The sequence below is a fragment of the Vipera ursinii genome, assembly GCF_947247035.1.
Source record: "Vipera ursinii genome assembly, chromosome: 1".
Lineage (NCBI taxonomy): Eukaryota > Metazoa > Chordata > Lepidosauria > Squamata > Viperidae > Vipera > Vipera ursinii.
Window position 1 is genome coordinate 173,287,763 of NC_139512.1, and position 23,940 is coordinate 173,311,702.

The following is a 23,940-nucleotide window of genomic DNA, read 5'->3' on the forward strand; positions in this document are numbered from 1 at the left end:
CGGGGAGGGGGAGAGAGAGAGAGAGAGAGGATGGGACAGTGAGGGCGGCTGGAGGCGCCGCGGAAAGTCGAATATGGCGCGGAGCAGTCGGGCTCTTGGCAAGGCTCTCGTGGAGAGGTTGGCAGTGCCTTCGCGTAGAGTAGCGCTCAGGTACGGCGAGAGGGAAGCTCAGGTTGTCTGGAGCCCCCACCCACTCCACCCGCCACTTTTCTCTCCTCGGGCTCGGGAGAGCTGGAAGGCAGCGTTTCCCAACCTTAGGAACTTGAAGATGCGTGGACTTCAACTCCCAGAATTCCCCAGCCAGCTATGCTGGCTGGGGAATTCTGGGAGTTGAAGTCCACGCATCTTCAAGTTCCTAAGGTTGGGAAACGCTGCTGTAAGGCACGGAAGTTTGACGGGCGGCTAAGCGGGTCGGCCGCCTCGGCCGCCTGCTTCAGCAGACTCCCTTGCCTGGTCACGAGCGCCGAGGGTGGTTCCCGTCGCCTTCGCTTTCCCTTCCCCACCCGTCACTGTCAAAAAAAAAAAAAAAGTTCCTGCCCGCTTCGAGAGCCCTAGCGAGGCGCGGTTGCTTTCCTGGGACCTTGTCCACCGGCTGGGAAAAGCCACAGGACCCGCGATTTGGGGAGCTTTCGTTTTCCTCCTCATTTCTGCCCTTGGTCCAGAATAGAAGGCCAGGAGTTCAGTTTGGGGTTGTTGGTTGTTGTTGTTTTTTTGTCCAGAGATGGGCAACACTCGGGCCTTTTATATAGACACTATATAAGAGCATTCCTCTTATGCTGGATGTCTTCTTTGTAGGGTCCTCTAAGTAATTTTATCAACTTAATAACCAACTTAATTGTAATGGATGGTGGTAGAACATGAGGACCCAGATTGTTGGGGGCAATCAAGCTGACTTTGTAATAATGCTGCTTGGGGTGTGTGTGAAAGCCCTAATAAGCAGGCATATACCTAGAATGAAGGCTACTCCTAAGCTTGTAAGCCGCCCTGAGTCTTCGGAGAAGGGCGGGATATAAATGGAATTTTTTTAAAAAAAACAGTGACAAAAGACTCCTGTTGTTTGTCATGATAGATTATTGTTGATTTCCAGCTAAAATGTAACTGATAAGCACTTTCGTAACAGAACACTTTGGATATATTCTCTATCCCTGGGATATTTAATTTCTTGGTTAATTGTAGGAAGTATCAATGGTCTTGTAGGGTAGTCATCGGATTTTTAGTTCATTGTGTTGTTAGTATGCCTGTGTCTCACAAATGGATAAAAGGAATTACATATCTTTTAATATATTTGTCCGCTAAGTTTAGTTCATCGTTTTTGTCTTTCGTTGATAAAGGGGCAAATTCCCTCTTCCCTAGCTCTTCTAACTCTGAGTAGACTTCTTTTCTTTTTATGGCCCATAAACACTTCTTTCAATCCAATTATCTATGAAGTACTTGGCCATCTGGTGACTTACACTGGTATATTGTGTGCTATCAACCGTATTCTAAAGCAGAATAAATACATAGTATTGTCCTTCAGCTCTTACTCTTTGAAGCTGTTTAACACCTTTATATTTTTCTAAAAATTTAGACACGTTTTATAGATGATATTTTAAAAATTCTATCCACCCTTCAAATTCCAGACTTGAAAATGATAGGGAATATATTAGAAAATGCATACTTTTCTGACAAAGGTAATGAATGATTCATATTGAAAAGTATTATATTTAAAAGAAGTCAACATTATATGTATTATAACTGGCTTTGGGTAAGAGCAGGTACTTTAACTGTGTTATCAAGCTAATCAGCCATCAAGAAAATGACATCAAATTGAATTTTTGTGATATTACTATGAAAACAGTGTCCAAAATTACATCTCTAAGTTTCTCTCTTATGTGTAACTGACTTGCTTAAATTTCCTTTTTGTTTTGTTTTGCTGTTTCCATTTAATATGTAGTTAGGAACTGCAAGCCAGACCTGCATTGAGAGTATATTGGCATAATCTTTAGACTTTCCATGGACCCCTAAATGAATAGCATGGGGAATGGGGCACTCTTGTTTTTCTTATTGGGGAAACAAGTACTGTATGCCTTTCTTTGCTGGCTACATATGGTATAACTGCAATAGGCTATTGGACACATTCAATATATGGCTGAACTGATGGCTCCCCCAGAGGTCATACTCTTCCCCCTATAAATTATTCCCTATGTGCTCACTTTGCTCTCTGTCAATTGTAAGTATTAGATGGGTAATTTGGCAGAGAACATGTGTACATGTCCTGCATTCAAATATCTGGCAATCTGTAATTCAGTATGCAAATTTAATTTGGAATATTCTTTTGAGTCTGGCAATGATTAATACTTTTTACAACTGAAGAAAAAATATTAGTTTTAATCACACTTTCCCACCTGCTTTCCTTATACTTGTTAGTTGCGCCCCTTTTTGGACCGAGATGCCCTATGCACGGTCACCCATGCCCTTGTCACTTCTCGCCTGGATTACTGCAATACTCTCTACATGGGGCTGCCCTTGAGGTGCACCCGGAGGCTTCAACTGGTGTAAAATGCAGCCGCGCGGGTGCTTATGGGAGTATCTCGATACTCCCATGTTACACCACTCCTGCGCGAGCTGCATTGGCTTCCGGTTGCCCTCCGGGTGCGATTCAAGGTGCTGGTAATTACCTTTAAAGCCCTACATGGCTTAGGCCCGGGGTACTTGCGAGACTACCTGCTGCCATTGTCAACCTCCCATCGCCCGGTTCACTCCCACAGAGTCGGCCTCCTCAGGGTGCCGTCGGCCAGGCAATGCCGGCTGGCAACCCCCAGGGGGAGAGCCTTCTCTGTGGGCGCACCGACCCTCTGGAATGAAGTGCCTCCAGAGCTGTGGACGGCCCCTGACCTTCAATCTTTCCACCGCGACCTGAAGACATGGTTGTTCCAACAAGCGGGCCTGGACTGATCATGGTTTTTTAAATTTGGTTTTTATCAGCTTAAATTGTCCTTTATTTTTTTATTTATTGTTTAATTCTTTTGTTATCTTTGTATTCTATGTTTTTTTTAAAAGATTTTATTGTTGTGAGCCGCCCTGAGTCCTTAGGGAGAAGGGCGGCATATAAATTTAATAATAATAATAATAATAATAATAATAATAATAATAATAATAATAATAGAAATTAGACCTAAAACCTATCTAGCACCTTGAAAAAAATCACATAAGAATACCTTAACAAAGTAAAGCAGCAATTCTTCCCATATCAGATTACTCTGATAAGATAGTTAGGGGAAAGTTTGCTAATTTATAAGAGCTTATCAAAGTATAGATATTTTCTTACTCATATTGCCTGTGTTTGTTGGGGGCAATAAGCTGACTTTGTAATAATGCCGCTTGGGGGCCCCCCGAAAGCCCTAATAAGCAGGCATATACATAGAATGAAGGCTATTGCTAAGCACATTGATTTGTGCTTTAAATTGTAAGCCGCCCTGAGTCTTCGGAGAAGGGCGGGATATAAATGGGATTAAAAAAAATGAAGGCATGTACCTTCTGATTCTCTCAAGATCTTATCTGTTCATAAAATGTTGTATTAATCTCTCCATTAGATATTTTTCATCTCAACACTAAGTTTGGAAAAAACAGTGGTTGGCTTGAAGAACAAAAAAATTTTTTTTAGCATTGTACCAAAATTAAAATACTGATATTTCAGATATTCACAGTTCATGATTTAGAATGGTAAAATATAATAATTAATATTTTGAGAGTGTTATTTTATATCTGATCCTAGAATATACCATACTTTCCAATTTTTATTGAGGAACTTAAGTTTCAGTAATTCTGTATTGTTTTTCTTCTATCTACTACTGCTGTGTGCATTGGCATACATGAAGACTTTAATGACCTTCACTTTTTCTATGTTTCCCATAACTCATAACTTAATATATTTTATATACGGTATATATGAAAGTCAAAGTTTAAAAACACTACATTCATATTTGGGATAATACATGCTTGAATTAAATGTGGATAAAGTATGAAACTCACATTTTCATATTCTTTTAAATTACAGTATTTAAAAATTTCTATCCTAGAGTCATGCGTACAAATGAGATTTATGTGTATAATTAGTATTTTCTTTGTTTTGGTAACAGCACTTGAGCTGCGTGCAAACTTTTGTTTATTACTTGTGTCCATCCCAGATGGATATCTGCTAAGCTTGTAAGCCGCCCTGAGTCTTCGGAGAAGGGCGGGATATAAATGGAATAAAAAAAAATCAAAGTTGAACAAGCAGCCCTAAAGAGTAGGCCCCTCCACCAGAGATATTATCTCTCCCTGCACATCCCATACACCCACTTAAACTAGACAGTAACTTGCATTTTCAGTCATTGGAATTACTTGTTAAAAGCTTCTTCAGTTAAATGGAGTAAATAGTTCTTGCCACTGTTAATATAGCTGTAGATTATTTACAGCTGTTCCTCAGAGACTAAAATGATACATAACGTCATATAATCATCATATGATGACGTTATTTTTTCCAAAACTGACATTTGAGATACAATGAAGACTAGGGTAAATGTTTCCTACAGAATGTATGCCTCTTTCTATTGCAAAATTTTCCTCCTTTTTATTTATGAATTATTATAATTCATAATCTCTGAAGCAGAAAAATGAAATTTATTCTTTGGAATGCTTATTTGTGGTATAATTTAAAGATAGTTATGCTTACATTTAATCAAGGAAATACATCCTTTAATCTCTTACATAAAACTGTTTGCTAATTGAGGAAGGTCAAGTCCATTTTTAACTTATCTTATGACTTCTTGATTCTAACGTTACAGTTCATATTGATAAAAGACTTTTGTGATTGAAAATAAAAGTGCAGCCTTAATTACTTTCATTACTTCAATAATTGCAAAAATTAAACCACTTTTAAATTAATTGTTTTGCCTCCATTGAAAACTGGCCTGACAGATTTGTTTATCTGATGTTTTGGTCAGTGTTACTTTCTGTTTAATTTTCCAGTCAATAGTGTTAAATGATATATCTCTGATTAAATACTGGACATGTTAAACTCTTAGTTTTAAAAGCTGTTTGAATAATTTTAGTGCATATTTGAATACCAATATATTTAATATTGACTATTAGGGCATAACATTTGGAATCTTTAAGATCAGGGGAATGCAAGTATTTTAGAATTAATATAATCAATAAGGAGATTATTTACATGCTTCTAAACAAATTTGTGGAAGCAGTAGGGTATCAGATATGATAATTGAGTGCACTTGTCAATCAGATTCCAGTCTGTCAGCAGAAGTGAAAAAGGATGGTTTTTCTCTCTGCAGCCCGTCCCATGCCCATCCAGATTTGCTTTGAAGACTAGGGTTTTTGCAGTATCTTTTTGAACAAAAGAGTTCTAGGGGAGTATTTTTAAAATAAAGACTTGGCAACCTATGGCTTGTGAACTGGTTACAGCCCTAGGCCATTCCCTAAATGAATAGGGAAAAATATTAAAAAGTCCTTTTATTTTTTGTACAGTATTTCAGTAATTAAAGCATCCATTTGACTTTAAAATCCTCTTTCAATGTAAAAAAAAATCCTAACTTTTTGGTATTGTTTTTTGTAATGCCATAACTTTCTGTACCTTCCCGGCAGGGCACAAAGGGAAGGATCCAAGCTGAAAAATGTTTGCTGCTCCTGTTTCAGAGACGTACATTAACCCTGTTAGAAGTGTTATTGCAGAAGCAGAACTTTGCGTGGATATAGTATTTTATTATAAGTTTACCATTAGCAAGAAATTGTTCATACCTTCATAGCTACCTCTGAATATGCTGATAGCTAAATCTAAGCAAGCAGCATTTCTTTCAATGAAGTATATGGCTATAGAAGAAAATGTTAACCAAATCAAGTGTTTTATAATAGAAGACCCATGCCTTTGCTGAATACATTGATAAGTGCCAAAGAATATTTGAAAGGAAGAAGGACTTTAAAAATTTTACAAGTAGTTCTAACAGTCAGTATCTATATAGTTTATATCCTCGCTAAAAAACTAAGACGCTTCAAAACAGAAAAAAATAATACTCTTATAAAAATATTTTCAGCCCTCTAAGTCATGTTTTATAAATGTAGAAGAAAGGCTCAATATATTTGATGCTTGCCATCCTGACAAGTAACTTGCTTTTCAAATATATGAACCGAGTAGTGTGTGGCATCAGATTGATTCAGAGCCAAATTTTAAGAGGGACAGCTTTTATATTGTACTGTTGCCAAGTTCTCTCATGACTGAGATATATTTAGCTTGTCAAGGCATAAATAGTTAACCTAATCCTGAGTTTGATTGTCCTTGTGTTACTCTTTATTTGTTTCCTCATTTTGTTGGCTCTTCTATACTGTGTGTTAACTAGATGCCTGTTCTGATGAAAATATTTAAATTATTGCAGGCATTTGACTTCTTGGGAAATATTGGTGAGCAAAACCCCACTGCCACAAATACCAGCAAAACATTGTGCCTTTCCAAGAAGGACTTACTTCAACTTTACTGCACCATTTGGGAACAAAAGGAAAGAATATTCAGAAAGAAGGATTATAGGGTTTGTATAAGAAAAGTACATTGTAGAGTTACACAGAAATAGATACTAATGGATTGTATAATGAAAACAATTTCTCATTTTCTATTGCTTTTGTTCACATTGTTTATATAATTAAAAGTGATGCTTATCTATTTCATTCTGAATGGCCTGAATTTCACACTTTTAATTTGAAATTATTTAAGCATCCCTTCAATTTTGTTTTTATAAATTATATGCTGCTGTTAATCCACTGTAAACAGTTTACAGTCCTACTATATAGAAACAGGATTAAAGTTCACAGGATATGATCTTTAGGGCAGTGCTACATTTGGGGAAGCAAAGACAGGATTTATAGTTCTTTGCTTACTTCATAATTCTAGTTTGAGATCATTGTTAGTTATTTGTGAATGAGATATATTGTCCTTTTCTTGAGATCATGATTGTAGTATGGCAGTGTATATAGTGTAGTGTAGTATTATCGATATGCTTTGGGTAGGTTTGTTAACACTGTTGAGGCAGCCCTTCCTCATGATGTTGGAGAATATACTGTGCTTCCTCCACAGGTATATCTGAATGTATGTTTTTATTGTATTAGGGATAGCAGGATAAGAATGTAATAGTTCCAATGGGCCTACCTGGGGGGTATTTAAAACCTGATTCCAAATTCTGACAGTTCTGCCTCCCAGTCACATGACAACACTTTGGGCATTAGGCTGCTGAGCTAGATTTACAGCTATTTTATATCCCATTGTCATGTAACTGTGTTTGACTTCGGTTTTTGATCAAACTGGCCCCATAGCGAACTATTTGTTTGCTTAACAACAAAAACCAGAAAAAATGTCATAAGATCAGTTCTGCCAACCTGCTTTAGGATTGTCAAACGAACATGACAACTATGGTCATAGCTCGCAGACTGCCTTCACTATTGATGCGTTCTTCTGACTCATTATTGTACCTGATTTTTGTTTTTATTCCCCCAAGCTATTAAAGAACCTTAAACTGATCTTCAGAGCCTATTAAAAATGAATTTGAGAATTAAAGGTAGGGGTGCAGTCCACTACTCTTCAATATGTTGCCTGAGAGTCTCATATTGGCTTAGGAAAGAAAGAAGCTGTAAAAAGTTTTAAAAGTTATTGCTTACTTATTATCTACTTTAACTCTCAAATTCATTTTAACAGGCTCTGAAGATTGGTTTAAGGTTCTTTAATAGCTTTGGGGAATAAGAACAAAAATCAAGTATAATAATTATACATTAAAAAAATTATGACCCCAAGTGTTTGTTATACCATTTAATCAACAGCAGAATATCTACTGTTTAACAATTGTATCTTTCTATCAAGAGTTTTTATCTCAAGGAAGTCAAGTGCAGTTTGCAAAAGTTTTGACTACAAGCTTATATTTTCTACTTTCCACCCGATACGTTTAATTTTTGGAATTAAAATACAGTTAAATAATCCTTAATATGCTTGTGTTATAAGGAAATAGTCAAGACTGAGAGGAGGTTGATCAAGATTACCCAAAGAGTACTTTGGCTCTTTTCTTCTAAATCCATTGGGACTAAGATTGTGCAAAGGATAAAGTATGAACAGTTTGTTGTTTTCAGAGCAATAAATGCTGTAATGACAGGCAGGATTGTGTCCTTGAAGTACTGTACAACCTTGAATGAGAAAGCTAGCTGAAATTTCATATTTGTTTATAGAATGATTGGAACAGTATTTAAAGCAAAGGGAAGTAGAGAAATAAAATAGAATTTAGTTACATATCTCTAATAATTTTATTTTTCATTTTTCATGTTTACTAGGTATTCTATGCAAGAAATGTATGATGTGGTAGCTGTTGTAAGTGAATACAAGAACTTTGTTCCTTGGTGCAAAAAATCAGATGTATTATCAAAACGTACAGGATACTGCAAAGCTAAATTAGAAGTAGGATTTCCTCCTGTGTTGGAAAGATATACATCTGTTGTTACACTAGTCAGACCTCACTTGGTTAAGGTAATGCATATTTGTTGTTGTTATATGTAAACTGCCACACTGTTCAATATAGAATATAAGAAGTCCAAGAATTGCCAGTAGTCAATAGGGGATCTTATCTAGCCATGTTTTGACCAAGAAATCTTGGGCTGGCTCTTCTCCCTGTAAATCTCCTGGATATAACTTATTGCTTGGGAAGATGTTTGGATGTATGTAACTAGCACTAAACTGGAAGAGGGTGCAGAGGGAAAGCTCTAGAAGCAGGACTTCTGTAAAGAGTAAACAGTATATTTATTCGGTGTATACGTAGTTTACTTATTTATTTAAATTTTTAAAATGCCCAGTAGTCAAAGCTGTCTGAGTGTTTTACACCAAAAAAGGAGAAAGAATACAATTTGAATTACTATTATACCCAATAAAATCAAATAAAATACTAAATAAATACACCATATAATCCAGGTAGCAGTAAGGGGATCATAACAGCCTAAAACAACATGAATATAAGTTAAAATACAATTAAAATATGTTTTAAAAGCCTGTGAAAATAAAATGGTCTTCACTTGTCACTGAAATAATGTGAATGTCAGTTGGGCCTATCTGAGGAAACAGCCTCAGCAATTGCCCTCCCTTGTAGAATCCCATCTTTCCTTCCTTGGTGGTGGATCTGGAGCGCCTCAGAAAATCTTAAGGTCCAGTTTAGGTACATAGTAGAGAAGGTGCTCCTTCAGAGAACCAGATCCTAAGCCTTGAAGTCTTTAAAGATCAAAGCCAATATTTTGTATTGGATCCAGAAATGTAGATGGTGAAATATTGACAATTTATTTATTTATTTATTTATTTATATTTATATACCGCCCTTTCCCGAAGGACTCAGGGCGGTTTACAGGGTGATTAAAACGAAAAATACAAAAGTTAAAAACAATTAAAAAAATTATATCAATCCCTGAACAAATAAAAACCCCAGTTAAAATTAAAATTAAAATTCTCAGCCTGGGCCAGAGAGCTCGAAGAGCCAGGTCTTCAGGTCCCGGCGGAATGAACGGAGGTCGGGGGCAGTCCTAAGCTCCACTGGCAGCTGGTTCCAAAGGGCAGGTGCACCCACTGAGAAAGCCCTCCCCCTGGGTGTTATCCGCTGGCAATCTTTTACCGGCGGCACCCTGAGAAGACCCTCCCTGTGCGAGCGCACTGGACGAAGGGAGCTTGATGCCGGCAGCAGGTGTTCCCTCAGATATCCCGGACCCTCGCCATTTAGGGCTTTATAGGTCATCACCAGCACCTTGAATCTCACCCGGAGGGCAACCGGAAGGCAATGCAGCTCGCGGAGTAGAGGTGTTACATGGGAGTATCGGGAGACTCCCATCACAACTCGCGCGGCTGCATTCTGCACCAGCTGAAGCCTCCGAGTGGTCCTCAAGGGCAGCCCCATGTAGAGAGCGTGTCGGCCAGTCCCAATGAGTAGTCTAGCCACTCTAATTTTGAATCAGCTGAAGTTTCCAGACTATTTTTGAAAGTAGCCCCACATACAGTGCATTGCAGTAATCCAACCAAAAAGTTACCAGCGAGGCTCTGTTTGAAAAAGGTCACAGTTGATAAATCAGCCAAAGCTGTTGAAAGGCACTCTGTTCAAGTGAGGCCACTTGGCCTTCTGACAATAATAGATCAAGAATCACCTCCAAACTGCAAATATGCTCCTTTAGGGTGAATGTGGATCTCTCCAGATCAGGCAGGACAGAATCACTATCAATAAATCTTTGTCTTGCCTGGATTTACTCTCATCTACTCCTTTACCCTGTCTAAGCAATCACCTCTCCTAGATGAAAAGGAGAGTTGGGCATCTCCACATTATCTCAATCTCCTGGCATCTCAATCTCAATGGATGACCTATTCCAATGGCTTCATGTAGATGTTAAAAAGCTTAGCAGATAAAATGGAGCCGCGAGGGACGATATAGCCCAATTGTCATGATGGAGAATGGTAATCCCCCAGCACTAGTTGGACATTCAAGTAGGAGTGGGCCAACATAGTATAGTGCTGCTACATCCCAGCTGATATAACCTGTCTAGGATACTGTAATCAATAGCATTGAAAGCCACGGTTTTATAGCCATGCCTGAAATGAGATTGAAATCTATCTAAAAATCAGATCCATCCAAGAAAGTCTGAAGTCTCAAATCCCCTGAATTTGCAAGTAGACTTTATTTTTCTCATGAGGCTGGGTGGAAATGTCCTTTTAAACTCCCCTACACTGCTTGAAACTAAAGAACAAAACCTGAATGCTTGAATGAATTACAACAGTAGCACTACTGCAAGCTTCTTGCAATAGTCATAGTTCTTGTTCCTTGGCCTCTCAACTTTGGCAGCTAGATCCAGAATAGCAATAGCAATAAATACCACTCCATGGTGCTTTATAGCACTCTCTGGGTGGTTTACAGTGTCAGCATATTGCCCCCAACAATCTGAGTCGTCATTTTACTGACCTTGGAAGGATAGAAGTCTGAGTCTACCTCTAGCCCAGGCGTGTCAAACTGCCAGCCCTTGGGCCAGACGCATCATCAGCAAACCATGCCCACCCCATTGCCGGCAATGGAGAAAAAGCTCCGATTTTGACATGTCTGCTGTAGCCCGTGAGGATCAAACTGCAGATTGAGGACAGAGTTAGCCTACAACGGAATGTGACAACTTGCCACGGCCAACTTGCCATAGCCAACTCACCATGGGACAATTCACTGCAGCCAATTTGTCATGGGACAGTCATTCAACATTGTTTTAATTTTAGTCATTCACATTTCATTTTGTCCATCCTTTTGTACCTTCTTTAATGATTCTGTTCCACTGTTTCTTTGATATTAGTGTTAACTCTTGTCCTGCGGTGAGTTTGCCATGGAAAATTGGTCGTGACATGTTGCTTGTGGCGAGTTGTCCTAGACCCGCCTGCAATGCTACATTCTAACTTTTGTTGTGCCATGTGTTGCTGAGATCATGCCACAGCATAAAAGCCATTGGTAGCAGGGATAAACTCTACTGAATACAAATTAAAAAGAGCTAGTCCAATGGCAAGATACAATTAGGTTGCCCAGATTGAATGAAACACTCAAAACTATACTGCTCAGAATTGCTACCTACCAAAGTTATGCAAATAGTTTACACTTAATTTTGCACTCTATTATAGTTGTTGAGATTATACAACAATTGCTCTTAAAACAGTACAGCATTAAATACTCCCAGAAGCACCTCTTGTTTTAATTCTGCTAAGCCAATAAATTGCCCATAAAAGTATAATTTATAGACTTTAATTATAAATAGTTTTTTTTTAAAAAAAGCTATAAAGATCTGAATACTGATTCTTCAATTATTCTACAACTCTGAAGCTATAAGTGGCTTATTATTACATTGTTCAAGAAAGTAAATTTTTATTTTTTTTTGTTTCCTAACTTGTCCATATTCTAAAGACCCCATGGGTCATTTTCTGCCTGTATAGACTAGTATAATGACAGATACATTGCTGCATTATACCAGGTTCAACTAGTTCTATGTTTACATTTCTATTGTGTATTGAAATTGGCACTGCCTATCTTTGGTCATATCACTCCTATCTTAAGTACATATGCTGGGGATTAAAGCTAGGAAATTTTTCCATCAGCTTTTTAGTACCCTTCTGTACTTTTTGAATATTTTCTATTAACCTCCAGGCTGTTTCTGTAATGTATATTTCAACTTCTCTTGAGTCACTGTTAAAGATTAGGTTTTTCCCATAAAGTAATTGCTATAGTTAGGCCAACATGAAATAGATTCTTCAAAATGTATCCTTCAGACAAAAAATAAAAAAAATGTCCCAGAGAGAAGAAATGAAAATAAAGCAGTTGCAAGGACCTAGATTATACTTAAGAAACTACCCATCTTCAAGTTGTTGTTTTTTTCAGTTGTTGGGTAAGTTTTTTTACCCGAGAAAAGAATTTTGTGTTTGCAGAAGTGAAAAAATATTGCTGAGAAACAGTTACAATGTTCAAAGAAAACTGGACTAGTCTCAAGAGAAAACTCATTTTGGAGTTTTCTAAATATTAGCATAGTGTTCCTTTCAGTTTTGCTCCATGCTGGAAAACATTTGATTTTTTTCCTGATGTAACTGTGGTGATGTTCATGTAATGTGCAAAGTATCAAAATTAAGACATATTAAAAATTTTCATAGGCATCGTGTACAGATGGAAAATTATTTAATCATCTGGAAACTGTGTGGCGCTTCAGTCCAGGAGTTCCTGGCTATCAAAGGACGTGCACCTTGGATTTTTCTGTAAGTAGCAGAATAACCCTTTCAAGCTATTGAGACCAAAGAAAAATGTATTTTTGAAATCATACCTTGTTGCAGTATTGTCCTATATAAGTATTTTAAATATGTATTTTATTGTGCATGGTATAATAGGATAGAAAGTGACAAGTCCAAAGACATTCAGTTCGATTTGTGCCTGAGGCAGGACTAGAACCCATGATCTCCCAGTTTCTGGCTTAGTACCTTAACCACTCTACCAGACTGGCTTTGTATAGTTTGCTTTTAATTATGATTGCAAAATTACTTTTTGTGAAACATAATTTTTTGTTGCAGCAATCCAACTTTAATGAATTTGGTTTTAAGCAATGAAGAATGCTCATTTCCAAGCAATTCATAATAGACATGGAATAAATTATTCCACCAGCAGTAGTAATTTCATTATTTCAATTCTTTTATAGCATTTCATTCAAATACAGTTTATTTTTAAGTATTTTCAGGATGTTTTTTCTGAATACAGGTAGTTCTCAGTTAACAATAACTGGGGCCATCGCTAAGTAGGTGTGAAATAATGGGGCTACACCACTTAGTGATGGCACTTCTGATTGCCATCATTAAGCAAATCCTGCACTATCATTAAGCGTGATATCACATGGTTGTCATTTGCGACCTGCTGGCTTCCCCATTGATTTTGCTTGTTGGAAGTTAGCAGTGAAGGTTACAAATGGCAATACTGCAGGACACATTCAGTGCCATGGTAAATTCAAACGGTCACTGAATGAGTGGTCATTAAGCAAGGACTAACTGTACTTTTCCCCCTATCTTTAGGACAGGAAATGGTCAGAAATAGCAAATGACTGCCTATTATTGACAAAGGTTACTCTTTAGAATATAAAAGATAGTAAAATGCATCAGGACCAGTGTACTTATTTATTGAGATATAATTATTTAGCTTTCTTATTTGGAGATATATATCTTGCTTAGGTATTTTTAACTCTGCAGCGCTTTGTATTCTAAAAAGAAAAATGTCCTTAGAAATGACCATATATAGGCCTGCACATGATACCTGTTGGCACTTCCTTAAATGGTATCTAGAATTGGACTGCAAGACAGTTGTGCAATCCTAGAAGACACAGCTGCTTTCAGTTACAGCTTTGGACTGCCCCCAATATGCCCAAAGGACCATGAAGCACTTTGAATGAGAAATACATAGAACATAGCAAACCTAGAATGATGGTTATGGGGAGAAGAGATACAGACAAGACTAAAAAGTTAACTAAGAAAGTATTGTACTGTGTGTGGAGCACTATGTAACTGGGAAGTAAACCAATTAATGTCACATACTTCGCTGTAAATCCTGTGGTACTGATTTTGTCTATACATTGTTGAGTACTACCACACATGAATGGTAATTATGAAGAACAGTGATTCACGGTTAGATTGAAATTGCAGCAGAAAATGAATATCCAGATTTTCTTATGATCTTGTAAATAGCCACTATTCCCCAATATTGATAGATTAATATAGAGTGCCTACCCATCTTAATCATTAGGAGTGACTAATAATTTATTTTCCTTTACAGATTTCTTTTGAGTTTCGCTCCCTTCTGCATTCTCAGCTTGCCACGTTGTTCTTTGATGAAGTTGTTAAGCAGATGGTAGCTGCATTCGAAAGAAGAGCAGCCAAGGTGTATGGTCCAGAAACTAGAATACCTCGAGAGTTAATGCTTCATGAAGTGCATCATACATAAAGTAGTTTTGAAATTTCTTGGACACCATCTTTACATGAGATGTTTTTCTCATGTGGGCTTCCAATTATATGGGGCATTTTTTGCCAATTATGTATATTACTACTGTATAAAACATTCATGTAAGATGCAGATGTATATAGAAGCTTCAGTCAAGTGCAATTCTAAGGTGCTGGTAAGTTCATTGAGTGGCAGCTACATTTACAATGGCTTCCCCTCATCTTTTCAGCATGTATAAAACTCAGCACTGTTACCAGTCTTATAGCCTTATTTTGACAATGTTTAATATTTACTATTGAAATCAAGTTTAAGTTATTATTTTAAATGCATATTTAAGTTATTTTTAGTATTCAAAACTAGCTTTAACTAGCAGTGTGCAATTCTGAAAACAAAGGTTTTTGTAGTGCATAAACTTTGGTAGCAAACTTAATATACAGTATTTTAGTAAGTTGTACGAATCTTACAGAAAGGGCTCAGCTTCATCAGTACATTATTTAATATGGCACTGTAGTAAACTATTGCAAGATTCCAGCAGGCGACTACCTATACTGGGGCTCTGTATGAATAATCATGGACTCAAAATGTTCCGAGTTAATGACAAACCATAGCGCCTAGGGGTTTACAGCTTTCTTCTACCAGAACTGACAATGCTATAACAAAGCACATTCCCCACTTCCTTCATAGTTCTCTCCATCTGCCTTAGAAAGTTGGAAAACAAACTAGGAGTAAACAGGAAAAGAATGCTACTGTTTGCCAAAGTTGGCTTCTGTAACTTTGGCATTAACTATATGTAAATATAGTTTTAAGTTAAAACAGTGTATTTGAATTTCACACCTTTATAATTTTATATATTGCTGCACTCACCATTTGTAATAGTTGGATGATGATTCTTACTTGATTCGTAAACATACCTATCTCCTATGACTTTTTTTATATACTATGCACTCATTTTTTATTTTTATAAATGTGAGGGTACTGTAATCTGTGGTCAGCTGTATTCCTTACTACAGACTGCTTCACAATGGTCGTAAGTCTCAGCATCAAGTTAGCTCTGGAGCCTTAATCATGAAAAATGGTTACTCAGGCAAGAAGTCTGTAGATGAAATTGAAGTACAGCTGGATTCTAAATTGCTTCAGTGCAGTTCTAATTTCAGCCACGAAAATGTTATTAAAACTTCTTTGTACTAGGAAGGCAGCTCAATCATCCTGCTTTCTATTTTCATGTATTAAAAGAAACTTGAGAACAATTTTATATGAAAGTTAACTTTTGAGGAATAACTTTTCTTCCCTTGAGAAATAAGACTTTAATAATTAGTTATTGCTAGTTGGCTCTGAAAACAAAAAAAAATGTCTTGAAAAACTCAGTACTTGCAATGAACAGATTATGTTGTGAATAAGTTAATACATACCATACCTTAGAGCAATTGTTTTATTACATAAAGTTGTCACATAATTGTATATTTGTCTACTTTGTACACAATTTTATTCAGTCTTGCACACAATGACTTCTGCATTTTTTAGTGACAGCAGGCACCAATAAAGTCTTATTTAGCAGAATTGCAAGTGCTTCAACTGGTTTTAAGTTCAGAGCACAAGATTGGTACATGGATCTGCACCCAGTATCAGGAATGTACAAATGTCTTTATTCAAAGTACAAAATAAATTATCTGTAAGCATGGACAATGACTGTTTAAACAATCATACAACTGAAATCCAGTCACTGAACGTTACAGTGATTTTTTTTTTAAACACAGACCCTTTCTCTGCAGTCACTATCCATCCTTTCCGACTGACCCAGGTTCGCTTAAACTATCAGGTCATGCATTGTATTTCATGATACGCATCCATGTAGCCTAGGCTTTAGAACATACCACCTCCCATTCCTCCACCCATTCCTCCCATAGCAGCGGCAGCATCCTTCTCTTCCTTGGGGATTTCAGTTATAACTGCTTCAGCTGTAGTTAAAAGGGAAGCCACTCCTGCAGCATCCATCAGCGCTGTTCTCACAACCTATGAATGGATTAAGAGTATTTGGTAAAAGATTGAAACACTAGCTAAGAGCGCTATCACAGAATCATTAGAAAATTCAGCATTTACCTTTGTTGGGTCAATAATGCCCTTTTCTATCATATTCACGAAGTCCCCAAGCATTGCATCGTAACCAATCTCAGGTGGGCTTTGCATGATTTTCTCAACTATCAGTGATCCTTCAACCCCTGCATTCTTGGCAATAGTCATAGCTGGAATTTTCAGTGTTCTTCTTACAATCTCTATGCCTAAAAAGAATGACTTCTGGTTATTACAAAAACAACGACACTAATTTCACCGATGATGAAGATGGAACCAACATTGAGCATTTTTCATATATATATTGCCCATCTGTCAAATTTGCAGTCTGAATCTGTAAGTTAATTTCGTGAAGTCTTTTTCATCTATTTTCCAGCTCTCAAAAAGCTCCGGATAGCGGGGAGTCAATTTCTGAAGATAAAGATAGCTACACTGGGGAGAAGAGAGTGCCCTACAGGAAATTTGGAAGTCACTTAAAATCTAAGTGTCCGAGTAAGTGTTAACAACTTACCAATTTTCTGATCTTCATTGGCTGGAGTCAAAGTATCTAGTGCTGGAATACAACGGAGCAATGCACAGCCACCACCCAGGACTATGCCTTCTTCTACAGCAGCACGGGTGGCATTCAGGGCATCATTGACTCTGTCTTTCTTCTCATTAACTTCAACATCGCTTGTTCCTCCAACCTAAGAGAAATCCCTAGTTGTCATGTTCTTACAGGCAGTCCCTGACATACAACTGTAATGGAGACTGCCCATTATGGTTGTTTGTTAAATTGGTCGAAGTGGTCAGTCATCTGGCTAATACAATTTTACATTTTTTGTGGTGATCGTTGAGCCAACCAAGGGTTTATTATGGTGTGGTTTTGCTGAAAATGAGAAATGCCCGTTTTCAGCAAACAGCTGTAAGACAGTTATGCAACTGCAGGTCGATGCAAGTGGCTATAAATGTAGCCCTGTTACCAAATACCCAAGGTCCAATCGCATGGCCACAAAGGAAATCTGACTTCAAATCTGAGTCATAAGGTTGGTTGTAACAGGTTGCTAAATGACTGCTCTTAACTTGAGAACTACCTGTACTTAGAAATTATCTGCAAAATTCTGTAATCTGAGGGACTCTGGAAAAGGCAATTTCTCTTGTATGATTGGAATGCTGCTATTCAAGAAATGTTACAGCTCCCTTTGACATAAAAAACTAATCTTATTAGTTTTCAGTTCTGTGGTAGGGTTAAGTATCTTACTATCTTTACCACTAAAGAAATTCCATCTTCTCCAGTTTAAGAGATGCCTCAGGCCATAAATGAATATCGTGTTGAATTCAACAAACCATTGTTGTCATGAACTACATTTGAAGAAACTATTAGTTTTCCTGTATTTTGTTGAATTTTCACAAAACATAGCTTGTTTACATTCACAGCCATTTTTAACAAATTTTTAAATTGACTACGTCCAATCCAGTGTCTTCTGAATATGATAGATTATTATCCCTATCATAACCAGGTAAGTTATCTTTCAGGTTATAGTTAATACCTCATGGACACTAGACTCTAATGTTAATCAAATCCCAAGATGTTGAAGCCATTTATACTACCTTTAATTGAGTTTGTATGCTGCCCAGCTAAGAAAACTAAGTAGGGCAAATCAACATAAAAAGATGAAATTACACCAACTTGGTTTTACCCACAGAAAACCCAGTGTACCTACCTTTAGTACAGCTACTCCATCAGAAAGCTTAGCCAGGCGCTCGTTTAGCTTCTCTTTTTCATATTCACTTGTTGTGGTTTCCAGTTGTTCAATTATTTCTTGAATCCGTTTTTCAATCTGAGTCTTATCACCTTTTCCTTTAAGCAATAAGCAGTCATCTTTGGTTACAATGACTTCTCCAACTTTGCCAAAGTCATGAGGCTGAACATCTTCCAGATTTATAGTTAAACCTTCCTCTCCAAATACCTGAAACAGATTATGTTGAACAAAGTTCTTTGTTACCAGTTGCAATGTTACAAATTTTTAATAGTCGCTATTTTTTTAAAAAATTTTTTTTGTTTCATTAAGATTTCTTTGTTGTTGTTGTTAGTTGCGAAGTCGTGTCCGACCCATCGCGACCCCATGGACAACGTTCCTCCAGGCCTTCCTGTCCTCTACCATCTTCTGGAGTCCATTTAAGCTCACGCCTACTGCTTCAGTGACTCCATCCATCCACCTCATTCTCTGTTGACCCCTTCTTCTCTTGCCCTCAATCTTTTCCAGCATTAGGCTCTTCTCCAGTGAGTCCTTCCTTCTCATTAGGTGGCCAAAGTATTTGAGTTTTAGCTTCAGGATCTGGCCTTCTAAAGAGCAGTCAGGGTTGATCTCCTCTAGGACTGACCGGTTTGATCGCCTTGCAGTCCAAGGGACTCGCAGGAGTCTTCTCCAGCACCATAGTTCAAAGGCTTCAATTCTTTGGCGCTCAGCCTTTCTTATGGTCCAACTTTCACTGCCATACATTGCAACTGGGAAGACCATAGCCTTGACTATACGCACTTTTGTTGACAGGGTGATGTCTCTGCTGTAAGATTTCTTAGGTAAAGGTAAAGGTTCCCCCGCACATGCGTGCTAGTCATTTCCGACTCTAGGGGCCGGTGCTCATCTCCGTTTCATAGCCGAAGAGCCAGCGCTTGTCCGAGGACGTCTCCGTGGTCATGTGGCCGGCATGACTAGACGCCAAAGGCGCACGGAACGCTGTTACCTTTCCACCATAGTGGTCCCTATTTTTCTACTTGCATTTTTACGTGCTTTCGAACTGCTAGGTGGGCAGAAGCTGGGACGAGTAACAGGCGCTCACTCTGTTACGCGGCACTCGGGATTCGACCCGCCAAACTGCCGACCTTCTGATCGACAAGCTCAGCGTCCTAACCCACTGCGTCCCTTTTAAGATTTCTTACATGCTATCAAAAATTTGTCCTGAATTAAAGACCAACTAAATGTCGTATGAAATAATTATTTACAGCCCAGGCACTTTAACAGTGGAAACTTTTCAATCTGTATAGCCAATTTCATGCCTGCCCATTTAAGAACCCGTGCAGGCGTCATTGTTATCAGTTCAGTGAGTTGCAGCAGAGCACACACTTCACAAAATGGAAAGCCATTTGCTTCCAATGTAGATAGTTGGATTTTGTTTCTTTGGGGTTTGTTTGCTTTTTGGTGCTTTCAAGGCAGTGTTGACTCCTGGCGACTGCTTGGGCAAGTCCCTGCAGTTTTCTGGCAAGATTTCTAGAAATAATTTGCCCTCATTCTCTCTCTGGGACTGAGAGTTAGTGACTGGTCTAGTTCACTTGCCTAAGGCAGAACTGGAACTGCTAGTCTTCTGGTGTCTACCTTGGTGCTTTTAACCTACACACCAAACTGGTTCTTCTATGACAGAAGTCCCCAACATTGAGCACCAGGGACCGATTTCGTGGAAAGGTTTTTCTGCGCACCGGAGGGGAGGAATGGTTTCATGTACTGCCTGCATCTGGTGGATGGGACTTTGCTTGTTTGTGCGGACCCGTTTCTGGCATGAGGCAGCCTGGTACTGGTCCACAGACCGGGGGTTGTGCAACCCTGCTCTATGAGATAGCCGAACTTAAAATGGCACGGCATGCTATCACTGCAAGAATGCAAAACTGGGCACCCATGGTTTAAATCGCAAAGTTCTCTGCAAGTACAGTAGTCTTTGACTTATGACTACGACCGAGCCCAAAATTTTCATTGCTAAAGAAGGCAGTTAAGTGAGTTTTGCCCCATTTTGTGACCTTTCTTGCCACAGTTAAGTGAATCGCTGCATTTGTTGTTAGTAACATGGTAAGTGAATCTGGCTTTCCCAATAACTTTGATCGTCGGAGGGCTGTAAAAGGTGATCACATGATCCCAGGACGCAATAACTGCCATAAATACATGCCAATGCTAAGTGTCCAAATTTTGAACACGTGGCCATGGGCGTGCTGCAACCATTATAAGTACCGTATATACTTGAGTATAAGCCGACTCGAATATAAGCCGAGACCCCTAATTTTACCCCCCAAAAATGGGAAAAGTTGGTGACTCGAGTATAAGCCGAGGCTGGGAAATGCAGCAGCTCACCTTATGCTCCTCTCCAGAGATCTTCCCTCAGCAGCGGCTGGCAAAGTAGCTCGCACGCGAAACAAGCCCAGCAGAGGAGCCGGAGCGGCGAGCAGAGGCGCCCGGCCCAGATCCTGCAAGGCCTGGCCGAGACACGCCCCCAGCAGCGGAGCTGCTCCGGCTCCTCTGCCGGGCTTGTTTTGCATGTGAGCTACTTTGCCTGACGCTGAGAAGACCCGCTTGGGCACTCGGGTTGGTGTCAGTCTCCGCAGGCCCTTCTCGTTTCCAGGAACCCCCACGGCAGGGCAGGGCAGGGCAGAGACTTGCTCGCCCTTCTGACGGCCCTGAAGAGAAACGAAGGGCTTGCAAACTCCCCGCGAGAAGCTGGGCGAAGCGCGCGGCTGGGCGAGTGTGTGCCTGCGCACGTATTTACGAAAGAAACGCTCCGAGAGTTCTTCTTTCTCTGCCCCCTTGGGGGGAACTCTAGCGACTGCTGTAGCCGCGCTTCTCTTCTCGGCTCCAAAAATAGGGATTTCTACTCTCTCTCTCTCTCCCCACCCCGCATTCTCCTGCCTCTTCGATTGCGACAATAAAAGGGCGAAGGGTGCGCTGGTTTCTTCCTCCTTCCTCCCCCCCTCCCCTCCCCTCCCCGATTGTCAGGTGAGGCAGCTGGAGGTCTGGCCGGGAGATTGTAGCCGTTTTGAAACGCCGCGGCTTGAAACGCCCGATCAGCTGATTTTTGGGGCGGAAAGAGCCACGGCTTGAATCTGCTTGTATTTGTTTGAACTTAACCAGAAACGGCTCGTAATGGCTGGAGGAACTGCGGAGGGAGTGAATGCTCCAGCCTGGAATATTTGGAAAGGCTGGGGGAACCGGATGAACTGCAGCTTAAGCGACTGTTGCCGGAGGAGCCATGGCTTGAAACGCCCCAGTTTTGGGGCAGCGTTTGCTTGTTCCGGGTAGAAAAAACGCTGTCGACCCAGCATCTTTTGCGGGGAGGGGTGAGGTGGGGTGGGGTGGGGTGGAGGAAGCAGTTTGCGAAGCAGCCAAAATGGGGGTGTCAAGCCCTACGGGGACCAGGGGAGCACTTCCAACAATGCCCGCGCAGCACCGAAGGCCCATTGGCGCCCGCACCCCCCAACTGTTCGGCGGGCGAACGCCAGACCCGCTGCCGCACTTACAGCTGATCGGCGGCCGGAGGAGATTGCGAGCGGCTGCGGAGGTTCCGCGGCCGCATCAACAGCTGATCGGCGGCCGGAGGAGATTGTGGACGGGCGCAGAGGGTCCGCGTCAGCACAGACAGCTGATCGGCGGCTGAAGGAGACTGCGAGCGGCTGCAGAGGTTCCGCGGCCGCATCAACAGCTGATCGGCGGCCGGAGGAGATTGTGGACGGGCGCAGAGGGTCCGCGTCAGCACAGACAGCTGATCGGCGGCTGAAGGAGACTGCGAGCGGCTGCGGAGGTTCCGCGCCGGCACAAACAGCTAAGGGGCAGCCGGGGACGTCTACCGGTGGTCACGCAGCGCGATCAACTGAGCGGCAGCTAGAAACAGCCGCCGACGGTCGCACGGGCCTCACGGGACTTTTCGGGTCCGATGGCGGCTTGGAGAGTGTGGGTGGCTGCTTCGCAGACCTGGCGGTTATGCAAGAAACCAGCGCACCCTTCGCCCTTTTATTGTCGCAATCGAAGAGGCAGGAGAATGCGGGGTGGGGAGGGGAGAGAGAGAGAGAGAGAGAGAGAGAGTAGAAATCCCTATTTTCGGAGCCGAGAAGAGAAGCGCGGCTACAGCAGTCGCTAGAGTTCCCCCCAAGGGGGCGGAGAAAGAAGAGCATTCACTCCCTCCGCAGTTCCTCCAGCCATTACGAGCCGTTTCTGGTTAAGTTCAAACAAATACAAGCAGATTCAAGCCGTGGCTCTTTCCGCCCCGAAAATCAGCTGATCGGGCGTTTCAAGCCGCGGCGTTTCAAAACGGCCACAATCTCCCAGCAAGACCTCCTCTGCAGTTCCTCCAGCCATTACAAAGCAACTCTGGTCAAATTCAGGCCGTTTCGGTCTAATTCAGGCAGATGCAAACAGATTCAAGCCGCGGCTCTTCCACCCGAAAATCAGCTGATCGGGCGTTTCAAGCCGCGGCATTTCAAAACGGCTACAATCTCCCGGCCAGACCTCCAGCTGCCTCACCTGACAATCGGGGAGGGGAGGGGAGGGGGGGAGGAAGGAGGAAGAAACCAGCGCACCCTTCGCCCTTTTATTGTCGCAATCGAAGAGGCAGGAGAATGCGGGGTGAGGAGAGAGAGAGAGAGAGAGAGTAGAAATCCCTATTTTTGGAGCCGAGAAGAGAAGCGCGGCTACAGCAGTCGCTAGAGTTCCCCCCAAGGGGGCAGAGAAAGAAGAACTCTCGGAGCGTTTCTTTCGTAAATACGTGCGCAGGCACACACTCGCCCAGCCGCGCGCTTCGCCCAGCTTCTCGCGGGGAGTTTGCAAGCCCTTCGTTTCTCTTCAGGGCCGTCAGAAGGGCGAGCAAGTCTCTGCCCTGCCCTGCCCTGCCGTGGGGGTTCCTGGAAACGAGAAGGGCCTGCGGAGACTGACACCAACCCGAGTGCCCAAGCGGGTCTTCTCAGCGTCAGGCAAAGTAGCTCACATGCAAAACAAGCCCGGCAGAGGAGCCGGAGCAGCTCCGCTGCTGGGGGCATGTCTCGGCTGGGCCTTGCAGGATCTGGGCCGGGCGCCTCTGCTCGCCGCTCCGGCTCCTCTGCCGGGCTTGTTTCCCATGTGATTCCGGGCCAGGTGCTGCTGAGGGCGAGCAGAGGCGCCCGGGCGACCCCAGCAGCGTCAGGCAAAGTAGCTCGGCCGCGCGCAAGTCCTCGGTAAGTTCTTTTTTTTTGTTGACTGGAGTATAAGCCGAAGTGGATTTTTCAGCCCAAAAAGTGGGCTGAAAAATTCGGCTTATACTCAAGTATATACGGTAAGAAAAGCGGCCATAAGTCACTTTTTTCAGTACTGTTGTAACTTTGAACAATTACTGAATGAATGGGTAAGTTGAAGAGCACTTGTACTATATTTCTAGTCTGCTTTGGCATAAAACACCTTCCCCCATTCTCCTTTGATATACATTCTCCTTTGATATACATATACCGGCGTCAACTTCCCTCCGCCCAGTACGCTCCCACAGAGAGGGCCTCCTCAGGGTGCCACCGGTCAAAGAATGCCGACTGGTGGCCCCCAGGGGGAGGGCGTTCTCTGTGGGTGCACCGGATTTATGGAACCATCTTCCGGTCGAGCTC

At 41.1% G+C, this 23,940-nt stretch overlaps 2 protein-coding genes across 2 annotated transcripts in view; one reads left to right on the plus strand and one right to left on the minus strand.

The window, feature by feature from the left end:
• On the plus strand, nt 1-15,954 carry COQ10B (coenzyme Q10B). Its single transcript, XM_083378755.1, has 5 exons — nt 1-150; nt 6,405-6,554; nt 8,335-8,527; nt 12,692-12,793; nt 14,349-15,954. The coding sequence occupies exons 1-5, from the start codon at nt 74-76 to the stop codon at nt 14,514-14,516; spliced, it is 690 nt and encodes a 229-aa protein (XP_083234881.1). The 5' UTR covers nt 1-73; the 3' UTR covers nt 14,517-15,954.
• HSPD1 (heat shock protein family D (Hsp60) member 1) overlaps nt 15,929-23,940 on the minus strand; it is an 18,887-nt gene continuing 10,875 nt past the window's right edge. The window contains exons 9-12 of the mRNA XM_083378744.1: nt 18,284-18,529; nt 17,092-17,266; nt 16,611-16,789; nt 15,929-16,523 (exon numbers count right to left, since the gene is read on the minus strand). Of these exons, the coding sequence (XP_083234870.1) occupies nt 16,374-16,523; nt 16,611-16,789; nt 17,092-17,266; nt 18,284-18,529 (750 nt within the window). The 3' untranslated portion in view covers nt 15,929-16,373. The remainder of the gene's footprint in view (nt 16,524-16,610; nt 16,790-17,091; nt 17,267-18,283; nt 18,530-23,940) is intronic.